Source organism: Malania oleifera, chromosome 7 (genome assembly GCF_029873635.1).
Source record: "Malania oleifera isolate guangnan ecotype guangnan chromosome 7, ASM2987363v1, whole genome shotgun sequence".
Classification (NCBI taxonomy): domain Eukaryota; kingdom Viridiplantae; phylum Streptophyta; class Magnoliopsida; order Santalales; family Ximeniaceae; genus Malania; species Malania oleifera.
In genome coordinates, this window is record NC_080423.1 from 54713333 (window position 1) to 54738111 (window position 24779).

General features: G+C 34.2%; 1 protein-coding gene across 2 annotated transcripts in view; it reads right to left on the minus strand.

The window, feature by feature from the left end:
* The window catches only part of LOC131160358 (putative ALA-interacting subunit 2), a 61102-nt gene that overhangs the window by 28208 nt on the left and 8115 nt on the right, over positions 1 to 24779 (minus strand). For both annotated transcript variants that reach the window (XM_058115977.1, XM_058115978.1), the window contains exons 3-5: positions 5686 to 5747; positions 5510 to 5584; positions 5260 to 5376 (exon numbers count right to left, since the gene is read on the minus strand). In XM_058115977.1, the coding sequence (XP_057971960.1) occupies positions 5260 to 5376; positions 5510 to 5584; positions 5686 to 5747 (254 nt within the window). The remainder of the gene's footprint in view (positions 1 to 5259; positions 5377 to 5509; positions 5585 to 5685; positions 5748 to 24779) is intronic.

The window sequence follows — 24779 nt, forward strand, 5'->3', positions numbered from 1 at the left end:
AATGCAGCAAACTTAACAACCTGTTTTGGCAACACTGAGTTCGGGCAACTGGAGACTTGGTTCAATCAACCGAATGGGTTTTGTTATTTATAAAAGCCAAGACAATGTTGATTCGGGCAACCGAACTAAAAGTTCAGTCGACCGAAATTCGTGATTAATGGAGTGTATAATGTATTTTGTTTTATTAATTAGTTTAGCGCACATAAGAATTTATCATAGATAAGAACAATGAGAAATATAAATACGCGCACACACGTAATTTTTCTATCAATGGTGGTTTAAAACAAATGCAAATCTGTTGCCATTACCAAATAACTTAGTCGAACTAAAGGATCCAAAATATACTAAAACTCTTTCTAAGAAGGGTTAAAAGCTTAAAAACATGCAAGTACGCTAATATGCACATGGTTGTGTGTGCTTGAAAACAATTCACAGCTGTTACGCCGGCTTCCCGTTACACCCGTTACCGTTCCGTTGCACTACCCGCTACCACAATTTAAAACCATGTTGCCAAACTTTGTAAAAAATCTCGGTGTTCTTCTTTCCCTTTATCTCTTTAATTTCTCGCACTTATATATATTGATATTCATCTGCTTTGAATGATTTATTGAGTTGGGAATGGTATGAATGTTGTGAATGATCAAAATTGATTTGTGAATGCCCTAGATGATTTAAAAAAATTTTTTAATCAAAATCTGCTGTAGCTACACATTCAGACCTGATTTAATTTGCTGGGATTGATTGTTATTGGTTGATTAATTATCTAAATACAAGAATAAGTAGTTGTGATTGATCATATTGTTATTGCTATTAATTTGTCAAGAATATTGTTGATATTGAGATTTGATTTTATATTTAGGATTGTTGATTGGTATAGCCGTTCGCTGATTAGATTTCTGTGGTGATTGAAATAGTTAGGGCACATGATAAATAAGTTTCAAAATTAATCAAGCTTCCGCACGTTAAAATTTTAAAACACCTAATTCACCCCCCTCTCGGGATTACACCATCACTGTCACCTCATCCTTCTTCAGGCGAGGCAATCTTCAAGAGGCGCAGGTAGGCGCACTGAAGCTCACTAATTTTTCAGGTGCAGTGAGTCGCACCTTGAAATTTTTGAAGCCGTAAAGAAATAAAACACAGCCAGAACCAGCCCCAGCCCAAGCCCTTCGTCTTTGACCGTTCAGAGCAGCACAAAACCAGCAGGAGAAGTTCATCTTCAACCAATCTATCCTTTGAAGCAGTACAAAACCAGCAGGATCCTTTCGTCTTCGATCCTTTGAAGTTCAAACCAGCACGAGGCTTTCGTCTTCAACCCCTCGAACCAGCAGGAGCTCTTCGTCTTCGAGCCTTTGAACCAGCAGGAGCCCTTTGTCTCGTCATCGAGGTTCGAGCCTTCCTGAGTCATCAGGCTTCTTCTTCAGTTCTTTTTATTTTTCAGTAATTCTTCTGCTTCTTCTTTTTCAGTTCTGCTGCCTCCTGCCGGCTGCTTCTTCTCGTAATATTAATTTGCATTAAGCCTCTAAGTTAATATTATATAATGTGTAATTAATTATGTAGTTTAATGCAAGTTTATACTTTATAATTAATAAATAACATTTTTTACTGAATTTTGCTGCTGTTTTCTAATTTGTTTGGAAATGCAGTGTACAAACTATACATTTTTTCTGAAATATATTAATATATAACATTTTTTACTGAATTTAGATGCTGTTTTATTGTACTCTTTTCTTTTGTTATTGAAGATGCTTTTGGGCCTTCAGCCTGGCAATTTTATTTCATTTCTATTTTGAAGCTTGAAATCTTGCATGCGTAATTACTTTTGTTGAACTATGCTTGTTTCATTTCACTTGGAACTTGGTACTTGGTTGTCATAATTACTATTGAATATTTTGGCATTTTAAACTCTAATATAACTTTTGATGTGTTTTTATATCAATTACCCACCAAATAGGCATTGCACACAATCCTCACCTTCGTGAGGCGCGCGCCTTGGCTCCAAGTACCCTCTGCGCCTCGGTGCGCCTTGCGCCTTTAACTACTATGAGGGCATTTTCCTGAACTAAATTAAGAGTTGTTAGATCCTTCCTTGCAAACTTATTCCAAGTTATTTTAGGTCTACCCTACCTCTTATAGCATCATTAACAATAACTAGCTCTCTCCTCCTTACTAGCGCACTATTTGGCCTTAGTCTCAAATGCCCAAACCATCTAAGGCCTGCCACTCCTTCATCTTATCTTCTACAAATGGTATTCCTAGCTTGTGAATATATTCATTCCTTAATTTATTCTTTAATGTTTTACCACTCATCCACCTTAGCATTCTCATTTCAGCAGCTTTTACTTTTTTAATATATTGTTTCTTAGTTGCACAGCATTCTAATCCATATAGCATGGCTGGTCTTATCCTCATTCTATAGAACTTTACTTTTAATTTGAATAGTATCCTAACATCACACAACACACCCAAAGCACCCCATATTTTACCCAACCCACTTTGACTCAATGTACTACATCCTCTTCAATTTCTCCTTACGCTTGCATAATAGATCCAAGATACCGAAAAGTATTAATGTTCTTGATTTCTTCATTATCAAGTTTAATCTTATCTTCAATATTCCTCCTTATATGGTCGAAATTACATTTTAAATATTCAGCCTTGTTTCTACCTAAAACCTCTAGACTCTGAAATTGTTCTCCAAAGTTCTATCTTAGATTCTACTATGCTCCTACTTTCATCAATCGGAGCAATATCTATCATTTGCAAACAACATACATCATGGATAGGGCTGCAAGCGAACCAATTGGCTCGGGAGCTCAGCTTGTTAAGGGCTCGTTCGGGCTCATTTATTACCTAGATGAGCGAGTCCCAAGCCTAATTTTTAGGCTTGATTTGTACATGAGCCAAGTGTGAGCACAGTAGAGCTCAACTCGTTTAGGATCAAGAGCAACTCGATAATTGGTTCGAATGGGCTCACTTATTAGGCTTGTTAAGGAGTTCGATAATGAGTTCGTTAATAGGCTCATTAAGTTGGCCCAATCCCAAGAGTCCAATACTAGACCAACTACCCAAGGAGAGAGACACAAATTTTGACCAAAACAAAATAGGTGGATGAAAATGTTATTATTAGATCATTTATAAAATTTCTGCCCAAACTCTAACATGAGCTTGCAAATGAGCCAAGCCAGAGATCGAGCGGAATATTTTTAATCTCTAGCTGAGCTCGAGCCCAACTTTCTAAGCTCAAGCCAAGGCAAGCCTGAGCCTGAGCTGAGCTCTAGCTCTTCCAAGCCGAGCCTGAGCATGCTAAAGCTAAGCTCAGCTCAGCTCGTTTACAGCCCTGACCATGGGATCTCGATTTGGATATTCCTAGTGAGTTCAACAATCACTAAAGCAAATTGATAAGCACTCAAATAGAACTTTGATGTACACCTATTGTGATAGAAAATTCTTTAGACTCCCTATCTGTAGTCGTAATGTTTGTCGTTACTTTATCATATGTATCCTTAATGACATCAATGTATCTACTACATACTCCCTTCTTTTCTAAAACCCAACAAAGCACTTCCTAGGTACTCTTATCATATGCCTTCTCTAAGTCGATAGAAACCATATGCAAATCTCTTCTTTTCCCTGAACTTTTCTAGTAACCTTTTTAGAAGATAGATAGTTTATGTTGTCGATCTCCTAGGCATAAAACCAAATTGATTTTCCAAAACCCTCCTTTCTATTATTATTCTTTAATTCAATTACCCTTTCCCACACGTTCATTGGACTCAAGAGTTTAATTTCGTGATAGTTATTGCAAATTTGAATATCACCTGTTTTTCTATATAGGTATTAACGTGTTTTTCCTCCATCCTCTGGCATTTTAATGGTTTTTATAAGTGTTAAATAGACTAGTTAACCACGTACTTCCTTTATCCCCTAGGCATTTCCCATCCTCATACCACTTTTAGAAAGGCCATTGTCAACCTCTTGATTCTCTAGTAACTTGCTAGACTTAGAGTCAACAATGGTTTTCTCCCTTCCAGTCGCTTCATCACGACTAGCTCTATCAATTCCTTTGATTGCATATTATCCACTAAACTCCATTTAGTTGGGCTTCCTCTTGTTCAACTTTCTAACCCATGCCTTTCCAGCACAGAAACCATTTTTTTCTTGCAAGTCCCATCAAAATTTACAGAATATACATGCCTTACAATAAACCCTTTTTGTCCAAAAAATAAAAACAGCCCATCCAAACAGGCTTCCTATTTGTTAAAGTACCCAGTGACCCATCTCTTTTACAATTCAAACGATATATGTTCACAAGAGTGGGTCAAGAATCTTTCTCCCTCGATCTTCTATGACCTGAAAAAAAATACTTCTGCAAGCCTGCGTATTCCGGCCAAAATCAAGGAATACCTCCCTTTCAAAGATGTTCCCATGTTTCACAATTTCAAATTACATTGCTTGTTCACCCAACATGCATAAACTTTCTCATAATTCCATTCATTACACATGAGACAGCACTTACTGACATGATAAAGGTCACTAAAAAGCATGGGTTTAACTGTTAAATGATAGGCGGCTGTAAGTGTCGTAGCGCCTAAAGTGATACACATACTTAATTGGGATATTTGGAAAAATTCAAGAGTATAAGACAACATTACGTTAAAGATTTTGTACATCCATACTTATTTTTGAAGCATGACTAAGAAGGAAATTTGACATGACATGTTCACCAGAAACCACCTGATTTATTTTAAGATTTGAGCTTGCAGGACAAATTGGTTCAGCCAGCAATCCAGTTGCTGAGGATACAGCTTTGCTAGCAGGTACAATTGAGGCCAAATAAAGAAGAGCACAAAAACCTCTTTCGTGGCTTTGGGTTCTTTTAGAAGATATTAGGAATTTATGGGTTTGTTTGGATCTGTAAATTATAATAATTTCTTAGAGAGGCAAATGGGCTTGTTGATTCTTGCCAATCTTTGTCCAACTTTTTTCAGCATGATGGGAAACTAGTTTCCCTCTTCGAGTGGGTTGTGTTATTAATAATGATATTAGAATCATGGCCTTGCCGAGTGTACTTTGATTCAATCTTAATGGATTTTTGTTTACATAAAAAAGGGGAGATTTTGAGGAACTGCATTAAGGTAATGTAAAGAAAGTGATAGAAGTACTCAACAAATATTCTTGCAAAGCTTATGCCTTAGGCTTCAAATTTTACCTCAGGCCTTATTCAAGATAAAATTAAAATCAAAAGGAAATAATCACCTTCAAGAATCTAGAGCAATTTTTGGAAATAGAGCTATCTTTAATGTATGCAACCTTGTTGCTTCTATATTCCTCTCGTATGCATTCAGTATCATATCGGTCCACAATTTCCACTACCTACACAAGAAACATTGAATAAATTATTAATGGATATGGATAAACTAATACTTAATGGAATAATGGGTGCTTTTAAAAGGAGATATGAATAAATACTTGTAACACATACAAAGTAACTTCAAGTGGAGATTACCCTCTGTGATGCACGAAGTGAAACAAGCCCAATTGGAATAAAAAAGACACCCATCAAAAGAAATGTAGCAATAACCTGTAAAATGGAAATTTAATATTAAAAAGTACACAAATAAACATGAATAACAACAGATTAACAAAGGTTAAATATATAGATGATTTTGTTCATGCACCCACCCATGTTGGTGTCAAAACAGGCTTACAAGCTGGCAAACTCTGCTGGGTAAACAGATATAAAGCTGCAAAACCAATATAATTAGATCATATATAAACAACTTAACTATGGAAAATTATACATTGACATTGATTTTTAAAAGTAGCTAACTGGAACAAAAAGGAAAAAAACTGCTACTGGTGCCTGCAAAGTTGCAAGAATCAAAGAATAGGACCAGAAAACTTCTGTCATGTCTAACACAAACACACCAAGCTATTTTACCTAAGAATTTTGATGAAGGATGCAAAAAATAAGTAAATAAATATGATCAATAATTACAAGAAACCAAAATATGGGGCCACAATGGAACTCCAAACTCTGACTCTACGCCAGGTTCGGGGGAAGGCATCATGCACATAGCTTTACCTCCTTATTAGGAGAGGCTGCTAGTGTTATTTAAACCTGTGACCACCAAGTTTGGATATCGCGCAATTAATTTTGGGCCAAAGTTGCCCTCGAGACTCGAAACTAGATAGATAAAATAATTTTTTGAGAAAAAAAGGATGAGAATTTCCATCAAATCACAGATAAAATAAATTAATATAATCATAAAATTTTAAAAAAAATAAAATTGAGAAATCAAAATTGAACTCTATGTTAGCCCCAACATTTCATTAACCTTGTTTTAATGATAACAAATTATTTGGTACTAATGGCTTTGAGCTTAAGCTTTGTGTGACAGAATTAAACCATTGAAGTTAAAGATTTGAGAGAAGATTTCAAAACTTTATTTTCTTTATTTGTACTCATTTTTCTCAACTTGTAATGTGTTTTACCTTATATATCTCTAAGAATATTAAGACCATGGCACTAAGACACTAAAACATGGAAAAACACATAAAATGAAGAGTATTCTGGGCTGCCCTTTCAGGGGGCCATCAACTGGTCCCAGAGGGCAGTCAACCTGTCTAGGCAGTAACTGGAAGCGGTCGACCAGTCCACCTAGATTTGGCTACAATGGTCTAATTTTCTCTAACAGCTAGTGCCAAGTAGACCGGCCTAACCTATATTAGACCCCAACAGGCAGAAAACGGCTAGTTTTGCTCTAAACTCTATATATATGCCCTGTAAAGCCTAAGCAACATTAAAGAACATATCTATATTGAATTTTTAAGTTCCCAAACTCTCTATTCTCTTTTAATCTCTCTTGTGCCTTAAATTGCTCACTTTTGAGAAAAACATCAAAACTCTTGTGCCACAATCTTGCATATCCTTTGAGAGTTTTTTGTTGTGCTTCAATTTTTAAATCATTCCCTGTGAGGAAATTTGTTTTATAAGCATTATTGTATTTGGTTGGTTTCCTTGCTCTCCGAAAAACAATGGGAATAGTAGAACTTCAAGGTGGTTTGCCTTGAGAAAGTGGACGTGGGCCTATTGCCAAACCATTATAAAGACTTTACATTTCTCTACCCCTACCTTCTGTAATTTAAATTGCTTTATTTGTGTTTTTTCTTGAGTTTATTTAAATTACTTTTAATTCTTATTAAACCCAATTCAGCCCCCCCCCCCCCCCCCTCTCGGTTTACCACTGGGGCCAACACTCTATACCTATAGGAATTTGTAAAAATGTGGAAGAAATTGATTTAAATGAAACATTAAAACCATTTAATATGGTTATTATTTTTTTCAATAGAAGAAAAACATTATTAATTAGAGAATAAGGGAATAAAATTCTGATTTTTTAGTACTAGGAAATAACATATTCATGTTCAGGAGTTGGTTTATACCTAAAAGGTGCTGCTCTAAAAAGTGAAACGACATAAAAAATGAAGAGATTTTTCTTCTACTTGTTGCAACAACATTTCCACAACTTTAGATATTATTTTTTCATAGGATAATTTTACATTTCTTTTAAAATCTTTATGAAGCAAAAGTTTGTTCTGGCTCAATTCTTTCTGTAAGTTTTCTACAAATTCTACAAACAGTCATAACTGGAAGTAATTTCCCTGTAGCGAAACAAAGCTTCCCCTATTATTGAGATAAAGAATAAAATTCCAATACCAGTCTGAAAGTATTCATTAGTCAAAAACATTAAATCATAGAGAAGAAGAAGGATCTTTATGTTGTTACCACATGATTTAAGCAGACCAAAGCATATGACATAAGAATTCCAAACAAATCATTGATACCTTTAGGAACTTAAAGCAAGAAGAATGGGGGGTGAGGTGTGATCAAAGGGTTTCAATATATATATATATATATATGATGGAAAGTTGCAAGAGCCATACTATCAAACTGAGGATCAAATGAATCTAAATTTTACAAAAGTTAATTAAATAATTGAAAGCTCATATAAAAGATGAAATTCCTCAGATATGCCACTAGAAAATTTAAAAATGATCAAACATGTTCAAAAGCAAAGAAATGGAGAGTGGATAGAGGGGAATGGGGAATGGAGAGCAAGCGATGATAAATGGGGGCTCTAACAGCTGGAGCTGGAAAGCCAAGGCACCCTAGTACCACTCCTAGTGGTGTTGATTAAAGCAGGCCACATGCGCCCTGGTGAATGGTGATTCTAAGGAGTCATTTAGAAATCATTTGGAACCATTTATGGAAAAAGTACTCATCCAAAGATGTACTAATAATAAAATTTATCATTGGTTGGTTGTGTCCCGTAATAAGTACTCATTATAAGTACCAATAAAACAAGTAGTGTTTGGCAACCGATTTTTATTATAGGCACTGTATGATTCTATTATAATAATATTATTATTACATTATATATCACTTAATTAATATACTATAATATAAAACAAAATATTGTTAAATTAATGTTAATAATAGTATTAATAAATAAATGAAAATTTTTAAAATTTTCTATTAATATTTTAAATTAACATTCTACTATTTTCTATTAATTAAAATAATACATGATTATTATTTTCTCTTTGACAATAATATTATTATTAATTTGTGTTCATAATATTATTCATTTTAATAAAATAAAAATTCAATAAGACCATGCCCACAACCCATCTGCACCATAAGTCCGCAACAATTATATCAAGAATAAGATAGCAATAACAAAACTTTCCCAGCTCAAAAAACAATACCCCACATAAAATATCTCAAATTTCACCATAAATGAAAACCATAAATTTTTATTAATACAAGCATTAGAGGGAAAACCAAAGTCAAGGGCCATCAAATCAGCAAATGGACTTGAACAGCCGCTAGAAAATCAACAAAAACAAGAATGCTAGTCAAGAGGGAGAGAAGGGAGGAGAGGATCTGGTGTCGTACCACCAGACCTGGTGGTGGTGCAAGGAGGGGGAAAGAAGCTAGAGAGGGGAGCACCCGATGGCTGAGGAGGAGGAGGAGGCTGGTGGAGGAGCAGGAGGAGGCGGCGAATGAGAGAGACGAGTGCTGAGGGAGGGAGAAAGAAGAAAGGGAAATAACAAGCTTGCCCAATACTAGTGAAAATTTACAAGTTTGCCACCATCCCTCTACAACAATTACTGATAAGTGTAAAAAAAAAAAAAAGTAATCCCAAGATAAATTTCAAAAAATACTTAATTTTCTCCAAAAAAAAAAAAAAAAAAGTAGTTTTGGAAAAGTACTTCTTCCAATAAGTACTTATCTAAGAGCAAGCTTAAACACTACTTTACACGTTATGAGATTGAAATCAAAGATCTACATTTCTTGAGGTGCTTATCCTAGCTCTCCCCACTACTAGGCTACTCCCTTGGGGTTGAGGCTGAATTCATTAATTAAAGCATGGTAGAGATCTGAAGATGGTTGGGGCTGCCAAGCTGGGAGGGAGATCTTCAGAAATCTAGAATGAATAGGTATGATAAATTGTCATCAGTTTTAAGGTATGGTTAAAGAATAATGTTTTTTCTTGTACTCCATTCAAAGTACCTCCTCCATCTTTTGTTTGGCGGGAAGTAGGAGAAATGCTTATCAATCACCACATCAATCGGCAATGAATTATTTTGAATTGTTTTTTGAATGCATATACAAAGTGATAAGTTGGTGGATCATTTGCTACTCAATTCACTGTCCATTGGCTTTTCAAAAGGCTTGTGCTCTCTAATTGGTGGAAGACTTCAACAGTGGTTGGCAATTTGAAGATGTGCACTCTGAAAAAAAAATATATATATTGTTGGAAGGTGCCTTCAATTTGTCCAACCTTGGTGTGTTAGGGGGAAAGTTAAGAATATGGTTTGTTCAAATACGAAAAGTTGTGCAGCTATACATGGGACTTGTTAGATAAGATGGAACTGATGTAGGTCGCTCATGAAGGCTGAGAAATAAGAACTGGTAGTTCAATTAAGAGTCAAACTAAGAAAAGGAATTGGCAGAGCCTGTTGGATAACCTAATGAATTCCATTAATTATTGACAGAGGAGTTCTAAAAATGCAGTTTCTTAATCGACATTAGTGATGAATCTCAATTTTTTTTAAGAGTACTTCTGGTCATCATCTTGGTTGTATTATGTTTCCTCTCACTCAACAAATTTCTTTTCTCTATCTTAAAAACATCAAAACAGTTTTCTCAAAGCACTCTTGTTTCAAACCTCCTCAGGCTCTTCTTTGGCCAGAACTTCTTTTTTTTTTTTTTTTTTTTTTTGGTAAATTTGTGGATTTTGGCAAGCTGGGCTAAGAATTGATAACAACAGTATAATCCCTGTGCTTGGGCCTTGGCCATGCTATCCATTTGAATGACATCTTCCGCATGGGAACCAAGTGAGCATGTGTGCAAGATGCACACAAGCAGAGAGAGAGAGAATCAACAGACTCAACATTTTTTATACAAAGGGTTGACAAAGATATTGGAGTAGCAAGGAATTAAGGCCTCACAGGATGTGTCTTAGAGAAAGCCATAAAATCGCAACACATATTCATGCCAGAATATAATAAGGGCCGATGGAAAAGTGAGAAGATAGCCCTAATAAAAGTAAATATTAATGGATAGACAACAGAGAAGTCATGGAGGTGAGCTGATGCAGAGAAAAAGCAATGCAGAAAGTAAAGCCTACCTTCGAAGTGTATGTGCCTTCCAGAAAAGCAACCAAATTGCAATATATAATCATGCAGACAGGGGACAATGGTGGAGTGAGAAGGTAGCTCTAAACAATCTAAATCTCGGTGAATGGACATTGGAGAAGCTATGGTGAGTGAACTAGAGCAAAGATACAACAATAAATAAAAAACTAAACCCTACCTTTGAACATAAACAGGTGGGAAATAAAAAAAAGATTTCCATCCATCTCACTAAGCGGCTTGCATAATGTCTGACATCTAGTCAAGGTTCACAATGTGGGGAAGGAACATGCAACCTTTTTAAAAAAAAATTGCCGTCTTTTGTAGCAATAGGAGCTAATGAGATCCTCTTCAAGAAAAGATAAGTCCAAGGATTAAAATTTAGATGTCAGCTAAAACTTCAACACTTCAAAAATATGAAATATTTTTATATCAGTTTTGATTGAATTCAATTTTTAAAGTTTATGGAAATTAGTATCAAAGTGTGTTAAAAATGAACATTTAGAAAGTGCTAAGACGCACAGTAATTGAAGATTTAAAACTAAAATAACTTAGGGGTTGTTTGGTATCATTTCTTTTTATTTTCATTTTTGTACAGTTTTTTTAGATAATAAAACAAGTCTATTAAAAAGGAAACATAATTACAATGAAATAACAATAAGAAATCCTCCAAGAAGAAGCACAAAAAAGGGAAAAACTTAAAAAATTACATCAAAGCAGCTTCCAATCCCTTTGAATATCGGACAGCAAAAGAGCCCCAAAAACATTGTCCATTTTCCAGTTTTTAGTCTCTCAAAAACTTATAAAAATTTTTGTTTCTCATTTTTAGTTATTCAAGATTCATTTTAAAAAATAGAAAATAAAGAGTTTGTTTAAATGTGCAAAACAAATTTTCATGTTCTATTTCCAGGTTTCAAAATAATTGCAAAAAAGACAGCTTAGTTTTCAAAATTTTACAAGGTAGTATTTGGGATTATGGATTTTGGGGCTTGAATTTGGATTTTTGTGGACTTGGAAGAAACTTAATATGTAACCAACACAAATCAAAGTTCAAGATCCAAATTTCATGCTCCCATATGCAAAGAGTAAGAAATCTACAACAACAACAACAAAACCAAGCCTTAGTCCCACTAGGTGGGGTCGGCTATATGACTCCTTTTCCGCTAATTTATGCCATCATAGACCATTTCTTTTGATAGATTCAAGGATCTTAAATACTTACTCACTATCTCCTCCCAAGTTATTTTAGGTTTACCCCCTACCACTTCTACTGCCCCCCACAGTAAGTAAGTAACTCTTCCTCACAGGTGCACTATGTGGCCTACGTTGCAAGTGTCCATACCATCTGAATCGTCTCTCCCTTATCTTATCTTCTATAGGAGCTACACCTAACTTACCACGAATATGTTCATTCCTTAATTTATCTTTCAATGTTATACGGTTATACCACTCATCCATCTAAGCATTCTCATCTCAACAACTTTTACTTTTTTGATATTATGTTTCTTCGTCGCCCAACATTCCGATCCATATAGCATAGTTGGTCTTATAGCTGTCTTATAAAACTTCCCTTTCAATTTTAAGGGTATTCTACGATTACAAAGCACACTTGAAGTATTTCTCCATTTTACCCAACCTGCTTTAACTCTATGCATTACATCATCTTCAATTTCTCCTTCAGCTTGCATGATAGATCCAAGATATCGAAATCTACAAGTGCTATTTATTTCTCCATCATCAAGTTTAACTTTGTCTCCAATATTCCTCATATAATTACTAAAATTACATTTCATATATTATGTCTTATTTCTACTTATCCTAAAGTCTCTAGATTCCAAAACTTCTCTCTATAATTCTAACTTAGCCTCTACTCGGCCCTAGTTTCATTAATTAATACAATATCATCTGCAAACAACATACACCATGGAACCTCCTTTTGAATACACTTAGTCAATTGGTCCATCACTAAAGCAAAAAGATAAGGACTCAAAGCAAATCTTTGATGTACACCTATGGTAATTGGAAGTTCACTAGTTTCTCCATCCATAGTCCTTACACTAGTCATTACTCCATCGTACATATCCTTAATGACATCGGTATACCTACTAAATACACTTTTTTCTTTCTAAAACCCACTATAGAACTTCCCTAGGTATCCTATCATATGCTTTCTCAAGGTCAATAATATCAAAGAGTAAGAAATCTAGGGCCAAAAAAGAAAACGGATGTTCTCCAACTTTTCTATATAAATTTAGAAAATTGGAAAACAAGGTGACATTTTAGTAATTTTTTGAAAAATTAGAAATGAAAAATAAAACTATTTGCACAAGCAAATATGGCAAAATTTTTTATTATGGTTCATTTATTTCATACAAATGTTGTAAAAATGAAAAATAAGCTAACTTTTTTTGTAATTTTTTAAAAAACTAGAATGCAAAAAGAAAATTGTTTTCCACAACTAAACAAGCCTAACTTTCTCTGAAAGCAATCTTGGAGAAGCCTTTTGATATTTAAAAACTCTAGCATTTCTTTCTAGCCACAGCAACCAAAAGATCGTAAAAACAGCTGTCCCAAAACATCCTTTCACCCTCCTTCCTGAAACCCCAAAACTTCATCCACAACAATCCTGAACTGTAGCCGAAACCAGCCACCCAAACCTCACTAGAATACAAAAACAAATTGTTCCACATGTACCTTGCTACCTTACAACAAGTGAACAAATGGCTAATAGGCTCATTAGACTCATTGCACAGCATACAAATGTCTGGACTAAGGGCTTTGTAAGGCCTCCTTATTTGTAGCATATCATTTGTATTGATCTTGTTAAGAATTAAAGTCCAAATGAAGGCCCAGATTTTGGAAGGAATTTTTTCTTTCCAAGCAGCTTTGTGTAAGAGGAAGACTTTGAAGAGAAGACCCTGACGTGCCCCCAATCCAAAGCCTTGTATCCCCCCGCAAATTTGGCACCAAAGAATCCAGCACACCCAGTAAAAGAGTTAACTCATCAACCTCTCTTTAATTGAGACTTCTGAAAAAATGGAAATCTGAAGAAGAGAGTCCCCCCCCCCCCCCCAATTCTCAAAAGAATAAAAAGCCCAAACTGGTGCATTGTGAAAAACGGAAAGTCTAAACAAACGCAGCACCAACAGCTCCAATGAAGACGCACCAACCCAAACATCCTCTAAGAAGTGGATTTTATCAGCATTACCTGCTTTGAAACAAGTGAGAGGAAAGAAAAGGCCAGCAACCTAGGAAACAAATTTCCAAGGACTCGCACGAGTGGCATTACCACTCCCTTTGAGATCCCATCTATTCTCGTGTATTCTGTATTTACTCTTTATTACCTGGTGCCATAGGGAAGTAGATTCTAAGGGAAAAAGCCATAACCATTTCCCTATTAAGGATATGTTCTTAGAAGCCACATTACCAAGCCCCAAACTCCCCTCTTTACTCAAGCCGCTTAACAAGATCCAACTAACTAAATGTTCCCTTTTATTCTCACCAATACCCAACCACAAAAAAATCTCTCATAATCTTCTCCAACTTCCTAGCCATCCTAGAGGGAATTTTTAAAAAAGAACAGGAAATAAATACAAATATTAGCCAAAAAAGGGCACTAACAAGAATGATTCCCTTAGTGAAAGACAAGCCCTCCTCCACCCCTCTAACCTATTCCCCACTCTCTCAATCACCAGGTCCCAAAAAACATCCGATAAAGAGACACCCCTAAAAGAAGACCAAGATAAGACAAAGGCCAAGCGAAGGACTCGCAACCTCCTAAGGATCTAAATATCTTAGGAGTTGTTTGGTATCATTGTCAAAAATTACAAAACTGAAAACCAGAAACAACAACCAAAAACCAAAAACATAATCTAAAAACTAGAAACTGGCAACTTGTTTGGTTAACATTTATAAAACTAATACAAATTAAAAACTTAATTAAAAAAATGGTCATTTTCATCTTTCAATCAAATAATATTATAAAAATATGATTAAATAATAAAATTACAAATAATACACATTAAAAAAATACTATAATAAAAATAAAAAATTATTATAATTATTTTACTTAATTGTTAAAATTTCAATTTTTACTTTGCAATAAAAATTTAATTGGACATGACTTGAAAAATAGTAAAAATATTTTGTTTCAAATCTATGTATATTTTTATTTTAATTATATTTCATTCAAATGATGATTTTATTTTAATTTGAATTTAAAAGTGTATAAAATGAATGATTCAATCCAAAAAAACTATTTCTGGATATTAAAATTTATGGCAACAGATTGGTAAACAACTAAAAACCATAAAATTTGGTTTTCAGCTTCTTTGCAAACAACTAAAAATTGGCAACAGAAATAGAAAACTAACAACATAAACAAATGCGTTTCTATAATCTGTTTCTTCACTATGCAAAAATAGAAACAAAAACAAATAACAAATAACACAAATAGGCCCTTAACCAATAACAATACCAAATAGGCCCTTAAATTCCCTAGCACACAAATTCATACCCACTCCGCTATACCACTCTCAAACAAATTAATCTTCAAACCCTGAGATTTTCCCAAAGATTCTAAGCAAGTAAGAACCTTCCCAAATCTCTCAGCATTACTCTCAATGAAAAAGATAGTATCATCCGCAAATTGAAGATGAGACACCTTCACCACCTCCCCTCCTATAGACAAACCATTAATAACCCTCGAGTCTTAGGCTCAAAAATCATCATACTAAGAACATTTGCAACCAAAGTAAACAAGAAAGGGGGTCATAGGTCTCCTTGCATTAACCCTCGCAAAGCACCAAACCTATCCCTGGGCTGCCCATTAACGATCACCAACATATTTGTAGAGCTGAGACACCCTATTATCACTTTCCCCAAAGATTAGCAAAAACTTTCTCTAGAAAGCCCCAATTGATAATCTGTCTTCCACAAAAGCAAATTCGGACAAAAACACCATATCCCCCAACACTTCTCTCAACCTCCTCGAAATAACCTTAGAGAGCAACTTATAAACATCAATAACCGACAAATAGGCCCAAATCCTTCACCCACCCTAGCCCTATCCTATTTCAAGATAAGAGCAATGAACGTAGAGTTGATACTCTTATACACAACTCCTCCCCTATAAAACTCTTCAAAAAAAATCATAATGTCCTATTTCAACACATCCCAACTATCTTGAAAGAAAGCCATCATGAAGTTGTCAAGACCTAGTGCTTTATCTATATCCATATCAAACACTAGCTTCTAACTTCCTCCAAATCAAAAGGCCTCTCTAACCACTTAGCTCCCTCTTCCCCAGTTGGACTCCAATCTAACCAATGCACCACTAACCATTCTTGCATTGACGTATACGAACTTGTAAAAAAATCAGTAATCCCGTCCCCATTTGTTTATTATCTCTCATCACCCTCCCCAACTCTATCTCTAACTCCTTAATAAGACTTGTCCTCCTCCTACCATGGCCACCCTACAAAAAATTTTAGAATTATAGTCTACCCTTTCTAACCCAACTAACCCTCGAATTTTGATGCCAACTCCTCTCTTCCCTCAACGAAAGCACCTCAAGATCATTATTAAGGCAAAGTTATTTTCATTTTTGTACAATGAAGAAAGAGATCATGACAACGCATTTTTTCCTTTTTAGTTATTTTGGCAACTTGCTGTCACAATACTTAAATATCCAAAATTAACTTTTGTCAATTAAATCATTCATTTTATACATAATTCTTAATTAGAATAAAAACGAAATGACCATGTGAATTTAAAATATGATTAAATTAAAAATAATCATATAATTTCTAAAAATTGTTAAAAAAAATAATGCAATCATTTCAAAAATATTTTCATTATTTTTCAATTGTCATGAAAAGTGAGTTTTGAAATATAATAATTAAGTACAATAATTATATTAAATTTTATTTTATTATAATATTTGAAATTTGGGTTTTTTTTATTTTATTATTTTAATCATATTTTTCCATTGTTGTTTGACTCAAAGACAAGAATGGCAATCAAGTTTTTAAACCACCTTGTCTAATAGCTATAACAACAGAGCCTAGGTGATATTTATGCACCTCCAACTTGAGGGGGAGTGTTAAAAGAGAATATGTTATTTAGTAATTAGGCTGGGTGAATGGGGATATTTTTGTCCTCAAGTCTTTTTCATAATTATTTATATATAATAGGTTATAAAGCTCCAATAAAATGTCACCTTTTATTTTCTCTTGGTTTCTTCTTCTTCTTCTTTTCATTTTTTCCTCTTTTTCTCTGCTCTATCTCTAACTTTACAATGATAAATAATTTTTGTTTTTTGTTAGGGCAAGACACTGACCTTTTATGAGCTTTGACAAAAAGATGTGGAACTCTCCTGAGGTTTCAAAAATCTCACAAACCTCCCTTAACATTTGATTTTTAGGACAGTTTTACCCCTTCTTTGGGCTTTTTTTTTTTTTGCCAAATATCAAGGAAAAACTGGGTCTTTAGCCAAACCTTGATGATTTCATGGAATTTTTCAAACCAAAAAGGATGTTTGTATCTTTCTCCCAAAGTTGAAGGGAGGTCAATATTGTTTGCCCTTTTTACTACAATATTTCTTATGTTTATTCTTTCACATTTTCATTATTTTAGTTATGTTTCTTAATTTTTATTCGATTCAAGGACAAAAAGTAACATGAATTCAAATAAAATTTTAATTTATTTTAGTTTTGGAAATACTAACTAAACAACCTGCTAGTTTTTGACTTTTTTGTTTCTTTTTCTATTATCATTTCTGGTTTTCGTTTCCATAATCTTGGATAGTGATATCAAAATGACCCCTTAACTGCTTAGAAATAAATTATCCCTACAGAAAAACAACATGGACTATAAATTTGGAGGATATTACCTCGTTATAGTGTTTTTTTTTTTTTTTTTCACTGCACATCATCTACCTCATTGCCACGTGTGCATGTGAATAGGTATGGCAAAAAGGAAGGGTTCAAGTCGAGTCATAGGTAATCGAGGCTTAAACAAGTTTGTGTTGGCTTTTCAAGGCTTCATCCCATTTTGATAATGACAAACTAAGGCATCTAATTGTGCTACTAAGTGTGTACACAGGTATTAAGATATTAAGTACAATAAAAGATGCAAATTGGAAAGCCATGAAGCGTATAAGACGATGTTATTTGGCTATGAACAAGGAGCTTATAAAGACCAAACTTGAAGACTATGACTATGATTATGGAGCTCATGAAGTCCAAGCTTGAAGAATTAGAAGAATTTATTTCATGTATTTTGCAAATAGGACCTATATGAGTACACTATCATTGATTATGTGAAGAAGCTCATAAGTGACCTTAGCTGGACCCTAGGCACTCTATAATTTCATGAAAATCATTTTATAAATGTGCAAAAACTATTTCAAAATGTTCAAATCATTTTTGGAATGAAAAACCCCAAAACAAGATTCTCCAAATCCCCTCTTTTTTTCCTACCGCTGCCTTGATGTGCGATTTTTTCTATCTATATCTTCCCATCTTCAAAAATCTTCAACATGAAAATTGTGGGATTTTTTCTTAGCTTTCTGTTGATACCTAAAATCGCCCTTTTTGGAGTTCTCCAGCAACAGTATTGCCCCAAATACTAAAGGGCGTTTCAAGAAAATCGCGGCTGAAATCTCCAGGCAATTCTGGCGACCGAGTCCCCAAGTCGGTCGACCGAATCCTGTGGCAGAATGCCGCAATGGCTAGAAAACGACTAGTTTTCAAAATGACAAATCATTTATTACAGGCCCAACGGTCATAAAACGGATAGTTCATTATCTTGCCTATAAATATAAGTTTTTAAACTTGGTTTAGATGAGAGAAAGATTGGATTTAATTTGTATTATCATTGGTATCACTCATACTTGAATCCAAGCTTTAGATCTTTGTTGAAAATCTTTTTCAAGCACTTTGCAAATTCTTTGTTTATTTTTCAAATGCTCGCCATCTAGATACTCCTTGAGCTTCATTCATAATCTTTTGAGAGTGTATTTGTGTTGTATTTTTATTGCACTTATCCTTTCAAGTTCGGAGCATTCTTTGTACATCTACTTCATTGATTCCACATTGTAGAGGCATCTTTGCCTATTGAAGGACAGAGACATCTCCGCCTGTTGAAGGAGAGAGGCATCTCTGTCTAGTGAAGGAGAGAGGTAACTCCGCCTATTGAAGGAGGGATTGCAAAGGCTTCTCCGCCTACTAAAAGAGAGAGGTTTCTCTGCCTATTGAAGGAGCACATAGTGGAATCCTCAAGTAGGTTACTTGAGGCAAGGACATAGGCAAGGATTGCCAAACCTTGTAAAAATACGGGTTTTATTCTCCTTTCCCTAATCTCTTTAAATTAAGCACATTTATATTTGTTGATATTTGTTGTGATTGTTAATTGCATTTGCTCATTTAGATTGTGGTTAAAATTATTTAAAGCATTAGCTTAAATTTTGAAATACTCATTTCACCCCACCTCCTGGGACTACACATTTTCTAACAATTGGTATCAGAGCTCAATTACAATAAGCTTAACCGTTTTTGTATAAAGATCACATGGTATATGTTGGTGTATCCCCATTTTGTGAGGATCGATCCTCTACAAGGCCACCAATGTTTTGTAGTGTAAATTACACCTCATGGAAACAAAGAATGAGCATTTTTATCCAAACAATGGATTGGAGAGCTTGGAGAGTGATTAATCGAGGGGACTATGTTCCTATGAAAATTGTTAATAATAAAGAATTTCCCAAACTAGAAAATGAAATGGATGAAAACGACATTACATAAATGCAAATCAATTTTAGTGCTATGAACGTATTGTATTGTGCTTTAGATACTAATGAATTTAATAGGATCATGACTTGTCAAAGTGCTAAGGAAATTTGGGAAGAACTAGAAAATACATATGAAGGAACCGAAGAGAAGAACGCTACCACTTGGGATGATTTGGACTCAAGTGAACAAGAAAGAACAACTTGTTGCTTGATGACATTAAACGATGAAGAGGTACACATCTCTCCCTCTACCTCTTTTAATTATTGTAATGAATCCTGTGATGAATCATATGATAATTCTTGTGATGAAAGCATGCCTTCTTACAAAGAACCACAAAAAGAACTATTTAAGGTTCACAAGATTCTAGTTAAAATGTATAAAAAAACACAATTTTGAAAAACCAAAATGAAAGCTTGGAAAAGGAATTAAAAAATTTAAAAGAATCTCATGTCACTCTTAAAAAGGAAGATGATTTGAAAATCACTAGCCTAGAGAGAAAGGTGGAAGAGTATACTGGAATAATCTCCAAATTTACAAGTGAAAAGGGTAACTCCAATAAATCCGTAGGAGTTAAAAGAAATATTTTTTTCAAAAAGAATTCAAGTTCATCTTCTAAATCTTATGGTCATAATTATTTTTATAAAAATAGGATTAAAAAGTCAAATCCCTCAAACAAAACATGGTTGTACGTGTGAAAGGAAAGGGCACATTCGTTACACTTGCCCATTTAGAGGTGCTAGAGGCAAAGAAAGGAAAATGGTATGGGTTCTCAAGAAAACAAACCCCTTGGGGCCCAAGGAAGAATAGGTACCAAAATGAATTACATAATTTTTAGAATTGTTTTTCCTTAGATCTTAGGATTGGTTATTAAGAATTAAGTAGACTCAACCATGCCTAAATGAAAAGGGATAGTGATGACTAAATGAACCTACATAATGCTTGGATAGTGGATGGTGCTTAAGATGTCAAATCCTAGTATATGCATTTACTATACTAAGGACTTCATAGAATTAAGCCAATATGAAAAATTCAAATGATAAATCCAATATGATCTCTTAAATTTATATATCATTGTTGATTGGTTAATATATGAAAGTACTGGTTATAGCTCAAGGGATGAGATATCATGCTAGCTTAGGACTAGAAAGGAATCAAAAAACATCTGCTTTAATGGGACATATCATTCCTCCAAAATGTCCAAAGTAAAGGTTAAGGGCTTAACTAGCCTACTTAAGGGTTACAACAGAAATTTTTTTTTTACCTTATATTTCTGAGATGAAAAACCTAGGTCATATTCTCTTGAATAAAATCTCATAAGCATGCTTTAGTAAATCCACTTCCGATGGACAAAGGTGTCTTCCTTAGTTATAATTCTTAATGCTTTATGTATGCTTAAATATGTTTACATATCTAAAGTATAGCATATGTTGTCCATCACACAAAATTAAGCTTTAGGGGAGTCCATCATAACAACGTAAGTACTATGTACCATCCAACCCTAAACTCAACTTGGAACTTTAATGCTTAATCAAAATTTAAAGGCATTGAAAAACTCCGTCATCACTTATAATTCAGCCTATCAAACTCCACTAGTGAAACCCTCTCACAGTCATAAGCACAGATTTTAATAATCAATTCTTAATCTGCTAGTACTTATTAAAAGACATCCCATCATGATCAAATTAGAGGCATCCACTAAGGAATTCAAGTTTTCATTAAGTCAAAATAAAATATTACCTTTGTGCTTAATCTACGAAAAATTCCTCAGTCATTGTTAATACAAAGAGCATTGTTCAAGAAAGCTTCGTATATTCCTAAATGCTCATTCCCAAAATAGTTAAGACATTCTTATCATGCTAAATCTACAAGCATGAAAATATTATGCTTATTTTTGAAAAAGTCCATACTCCCTAATCAGCTCTCAACCCTTTATCAAATACTTCATAAATCTTTACATAGGATAACTCCTCACTCTTCACTATAAAAACATATGTAATCATTCTGCACTCTTATCAAAGGAAGAACCTTATTATATTCTTGATAAACATGTAATGTTGGGTTCTCTAAATGAAAATTAATGCGTATCAAAGAAACCCCCACTCAAACATGAACCTTAAAGTATTTGTGCAATGCTATTTGGTTTTTAGCATTCACAACATATGATTGAGTTAAAAAGAAAAATCTCTTCTGAATACTCTTCTAAATTAATTATTAAGTAATTCTTTAAGAGTACTTATCCATATTCCCTTATACGCTCCCAATCCTTGATCAATCAATTAGAGTTTCATATTATTAGAATGGTATTGTTGGCTGCAACTAAGGCTAGACTAGTAGCACAAGGTTTCAATCAAGAGGAAGGTATTGATTTTGAGGAAACCTATGCACCAATAGCTAGAATGGAAATCATTCGCATGTTACTTGCCCATGCATCACACAAAAACTTCAAACTTTATCAAATGGATGTGAAGAGTGCATTTCTAAATGGTTTCATAAATGAGGAAGTCTATGTTGAACAACCCCCAGGTTTTGAAGATTACCATTTTCCGAACCATGTGTTTAAACTGTCAAAAACCTTATATGGTTTAAAACAAGCTCCTAGAGCTTGGTATAAAGACTGAGTGGTTTTCTAATAGAAAATGGGTTCTCGGGAGGAGAGATGGATAGTACTCGCTTTATCAAAACCCAGTCAAATGATATGCTTATCATTCTAATTTACGTTGATGATATCATCTTTGGTGCCACAAAAGAGGATCTATATAAAGAGTTTGCTAAATGCATGCAAAACGAATTTGAGATGAGCATGATGGCCGAACTTATATTTTTTCTTGGTCTTCAAATCAAGCAAGCCAAGAATGGCACATTCATAAACCAATCTAAGTATATAAAAGACCTGCTCAAGAAATATGATATAGAAGGTGGCAAGGCATTGGGAACACCAATGAGCACTTCCACTAATCTTGATAAGGATAAGCAAGGGAAACCGGTAGATATCAAGTACTGCCGAGGTATGATTGGGAGTCTGCTCTACTTGACGGCCAATAGACCAGACATCATGTTCAGCGTTTGCATGTGTGCTGGGTTTCAAGTCTCGCCTAAGAAATCACACCAAATAGTTGTTAAAAAGATTTTACGGTATTTGATTGATACTATAGACTTAGGTTTATGGTATCCAAAGGAAACAACCTTTGAAATAATTAGCTACTCTGATGCAGACTATGTTGGGTGCAAAATTGACCGCAAAAGTACAAATGGATGCTACTCAGGTTTTAAAAACCCTTACCCCCGCGCTGAAAAATAAATCTTTTGGTCTTTCTCTCCTCAAACGAACATTCAAATTTTTAATTGAGGAAATTAGGCAAAGTAAACAAATGAGCTGGGAGAATTAGACTCCTTTTGATAGGGGAGAACTTAAACAAAAAAATGGAGTCATGAAAAATGGGGTTCTTATATGGAGTTCTGAAAAATGGAGATCTTATTTTGAGATAAAAAGGGGGAGAATTTAGAACAAAATGCAGATGGAATAATCTTAGATCAAAAAGGGAGAGAATGTAGAGCAAAATTCAAAATAGTTGAACTTAGATAAAAAAAAGGGGACATCTTAAACGCAAAATTGAAAAGTTGGGTGAGCAAAGAAGAAAAATTGAAAATCTTATGCTTTGTCAGCATAAAGCAAAATTGAAAATCTTATGCTTTGAAATCAAAAGCTGAGTGAGCATAGAACAAAATAGAAATTCTATGGCAAGAAAAGAACTTAGAACAAAACAGGAAGTCTTAACTGTTGATAAAATTCTAGCCGCAAGATGAAGAATTAAAAGCATTCATGAGATCTAATATTAGAAATATTATGAAATTTAAATTTATGTCATGAAGTTCAAAAGTATAAGCATACAACAAATAATTAAAAATTCTTTTAAAGTCATATTATAATTTTGAAGATATTATATTTAGATGACGCCTTTTGCTGATGTCAAAAGGGGGAGAATTTTGAGCAAAATGATTATATGATTAAATTTGGGAGAAAATACTTTTGAATTCTAAGTCAAAAGGGGGAGAATTATGATTATTAATATGGTTAAATTTTTGAGAGAATTATGAGAAAAATACATTTTGGAAAGCTAATCAAAGTTGAGCTTAAACGACTATAACTTGAAAATTTCTAAGTCTTAACATCAATATGCCTAACATGCTTTACATTGCTTATTTTTATTTTATACATATTGTGAGGGGGAGCCTGGTCAAGGCTACCTCATTTGGCTCCTTATTTGTCATCATAAAAAAATGGGAGATTGTTGGTTTTTCTAGGTTTCATCCCGTTTTGATAATGACAAACCAAGGCATCTAATTGTGCTACTAAGTGTGTACACAGGTATTAAGGTATTAAGCACAATAAAATATGCAAATTGGAAAGCCATGAAGCGTGTAAGACGATGTTATTTGGCTATGAACATGGAGCTTATAAAGACCAAACTTGAAGACTATCTTTAATTATGTTAAGAAGCTCATAAATGACCTTAGCTGGACCCTAGGCACTCTATAATTTCATGAAAATTATTTTATAAATGTGCAAAAATTATTTCAAAATGTTGAAATCATTTTTGGAATGAAAAACTCCAAAACAAAGATTCTCCAAATCCCCTCTCTTTTTTCTACCACTGCCTTGATGTGCCCTTTTCTCTATCTATATCTTCCCATCTTCAAAAATCTTCAACACGAAAGTTATGGGATTTTTTCTTAGCTTTCTGTTGATACTTAGATCGCCCTTTTTAGAGTTCTCTAGCAAAAGTTATGCCCCAAATAATAAAGGGTGTTTCAAGAAAATCGCGGCTAAAATCTCCAGGCAATTCAGGTGACCGAGTCCCCAATTCGGTCAACCAATCCTGCGGCAGAATGCCACAACGGCTAAAAAACGACAAATTTCAAAATGACAAATCATTTACTAAAGGTACAACGGATATAAATCGACTAGTTCATTATCTTGCCTATAAATACAAGTTTCTAAACTTGTTTTAGATGACAGAAAAGTTTGGATTTAATTTGTATTATCATTGGTATCACTCATACTTGAATCCAAGCTTTTGATCTTTGTTGAAAATCTTTTTCAAGCATTTTGCAAATTCTTTGTTTATTTTTCAAGTGCTCCCCATCTAAATACTCCTTGAGCTTCATTCATAATCTTTTGAGTGTATTAGTGTTGTATTTTTCTTGTACTTATCCTCTCAAGTTTGGAGCATTTTTTGTACATCTACTTCATTGATTCCACATTATAAGGGCATCTCCGCC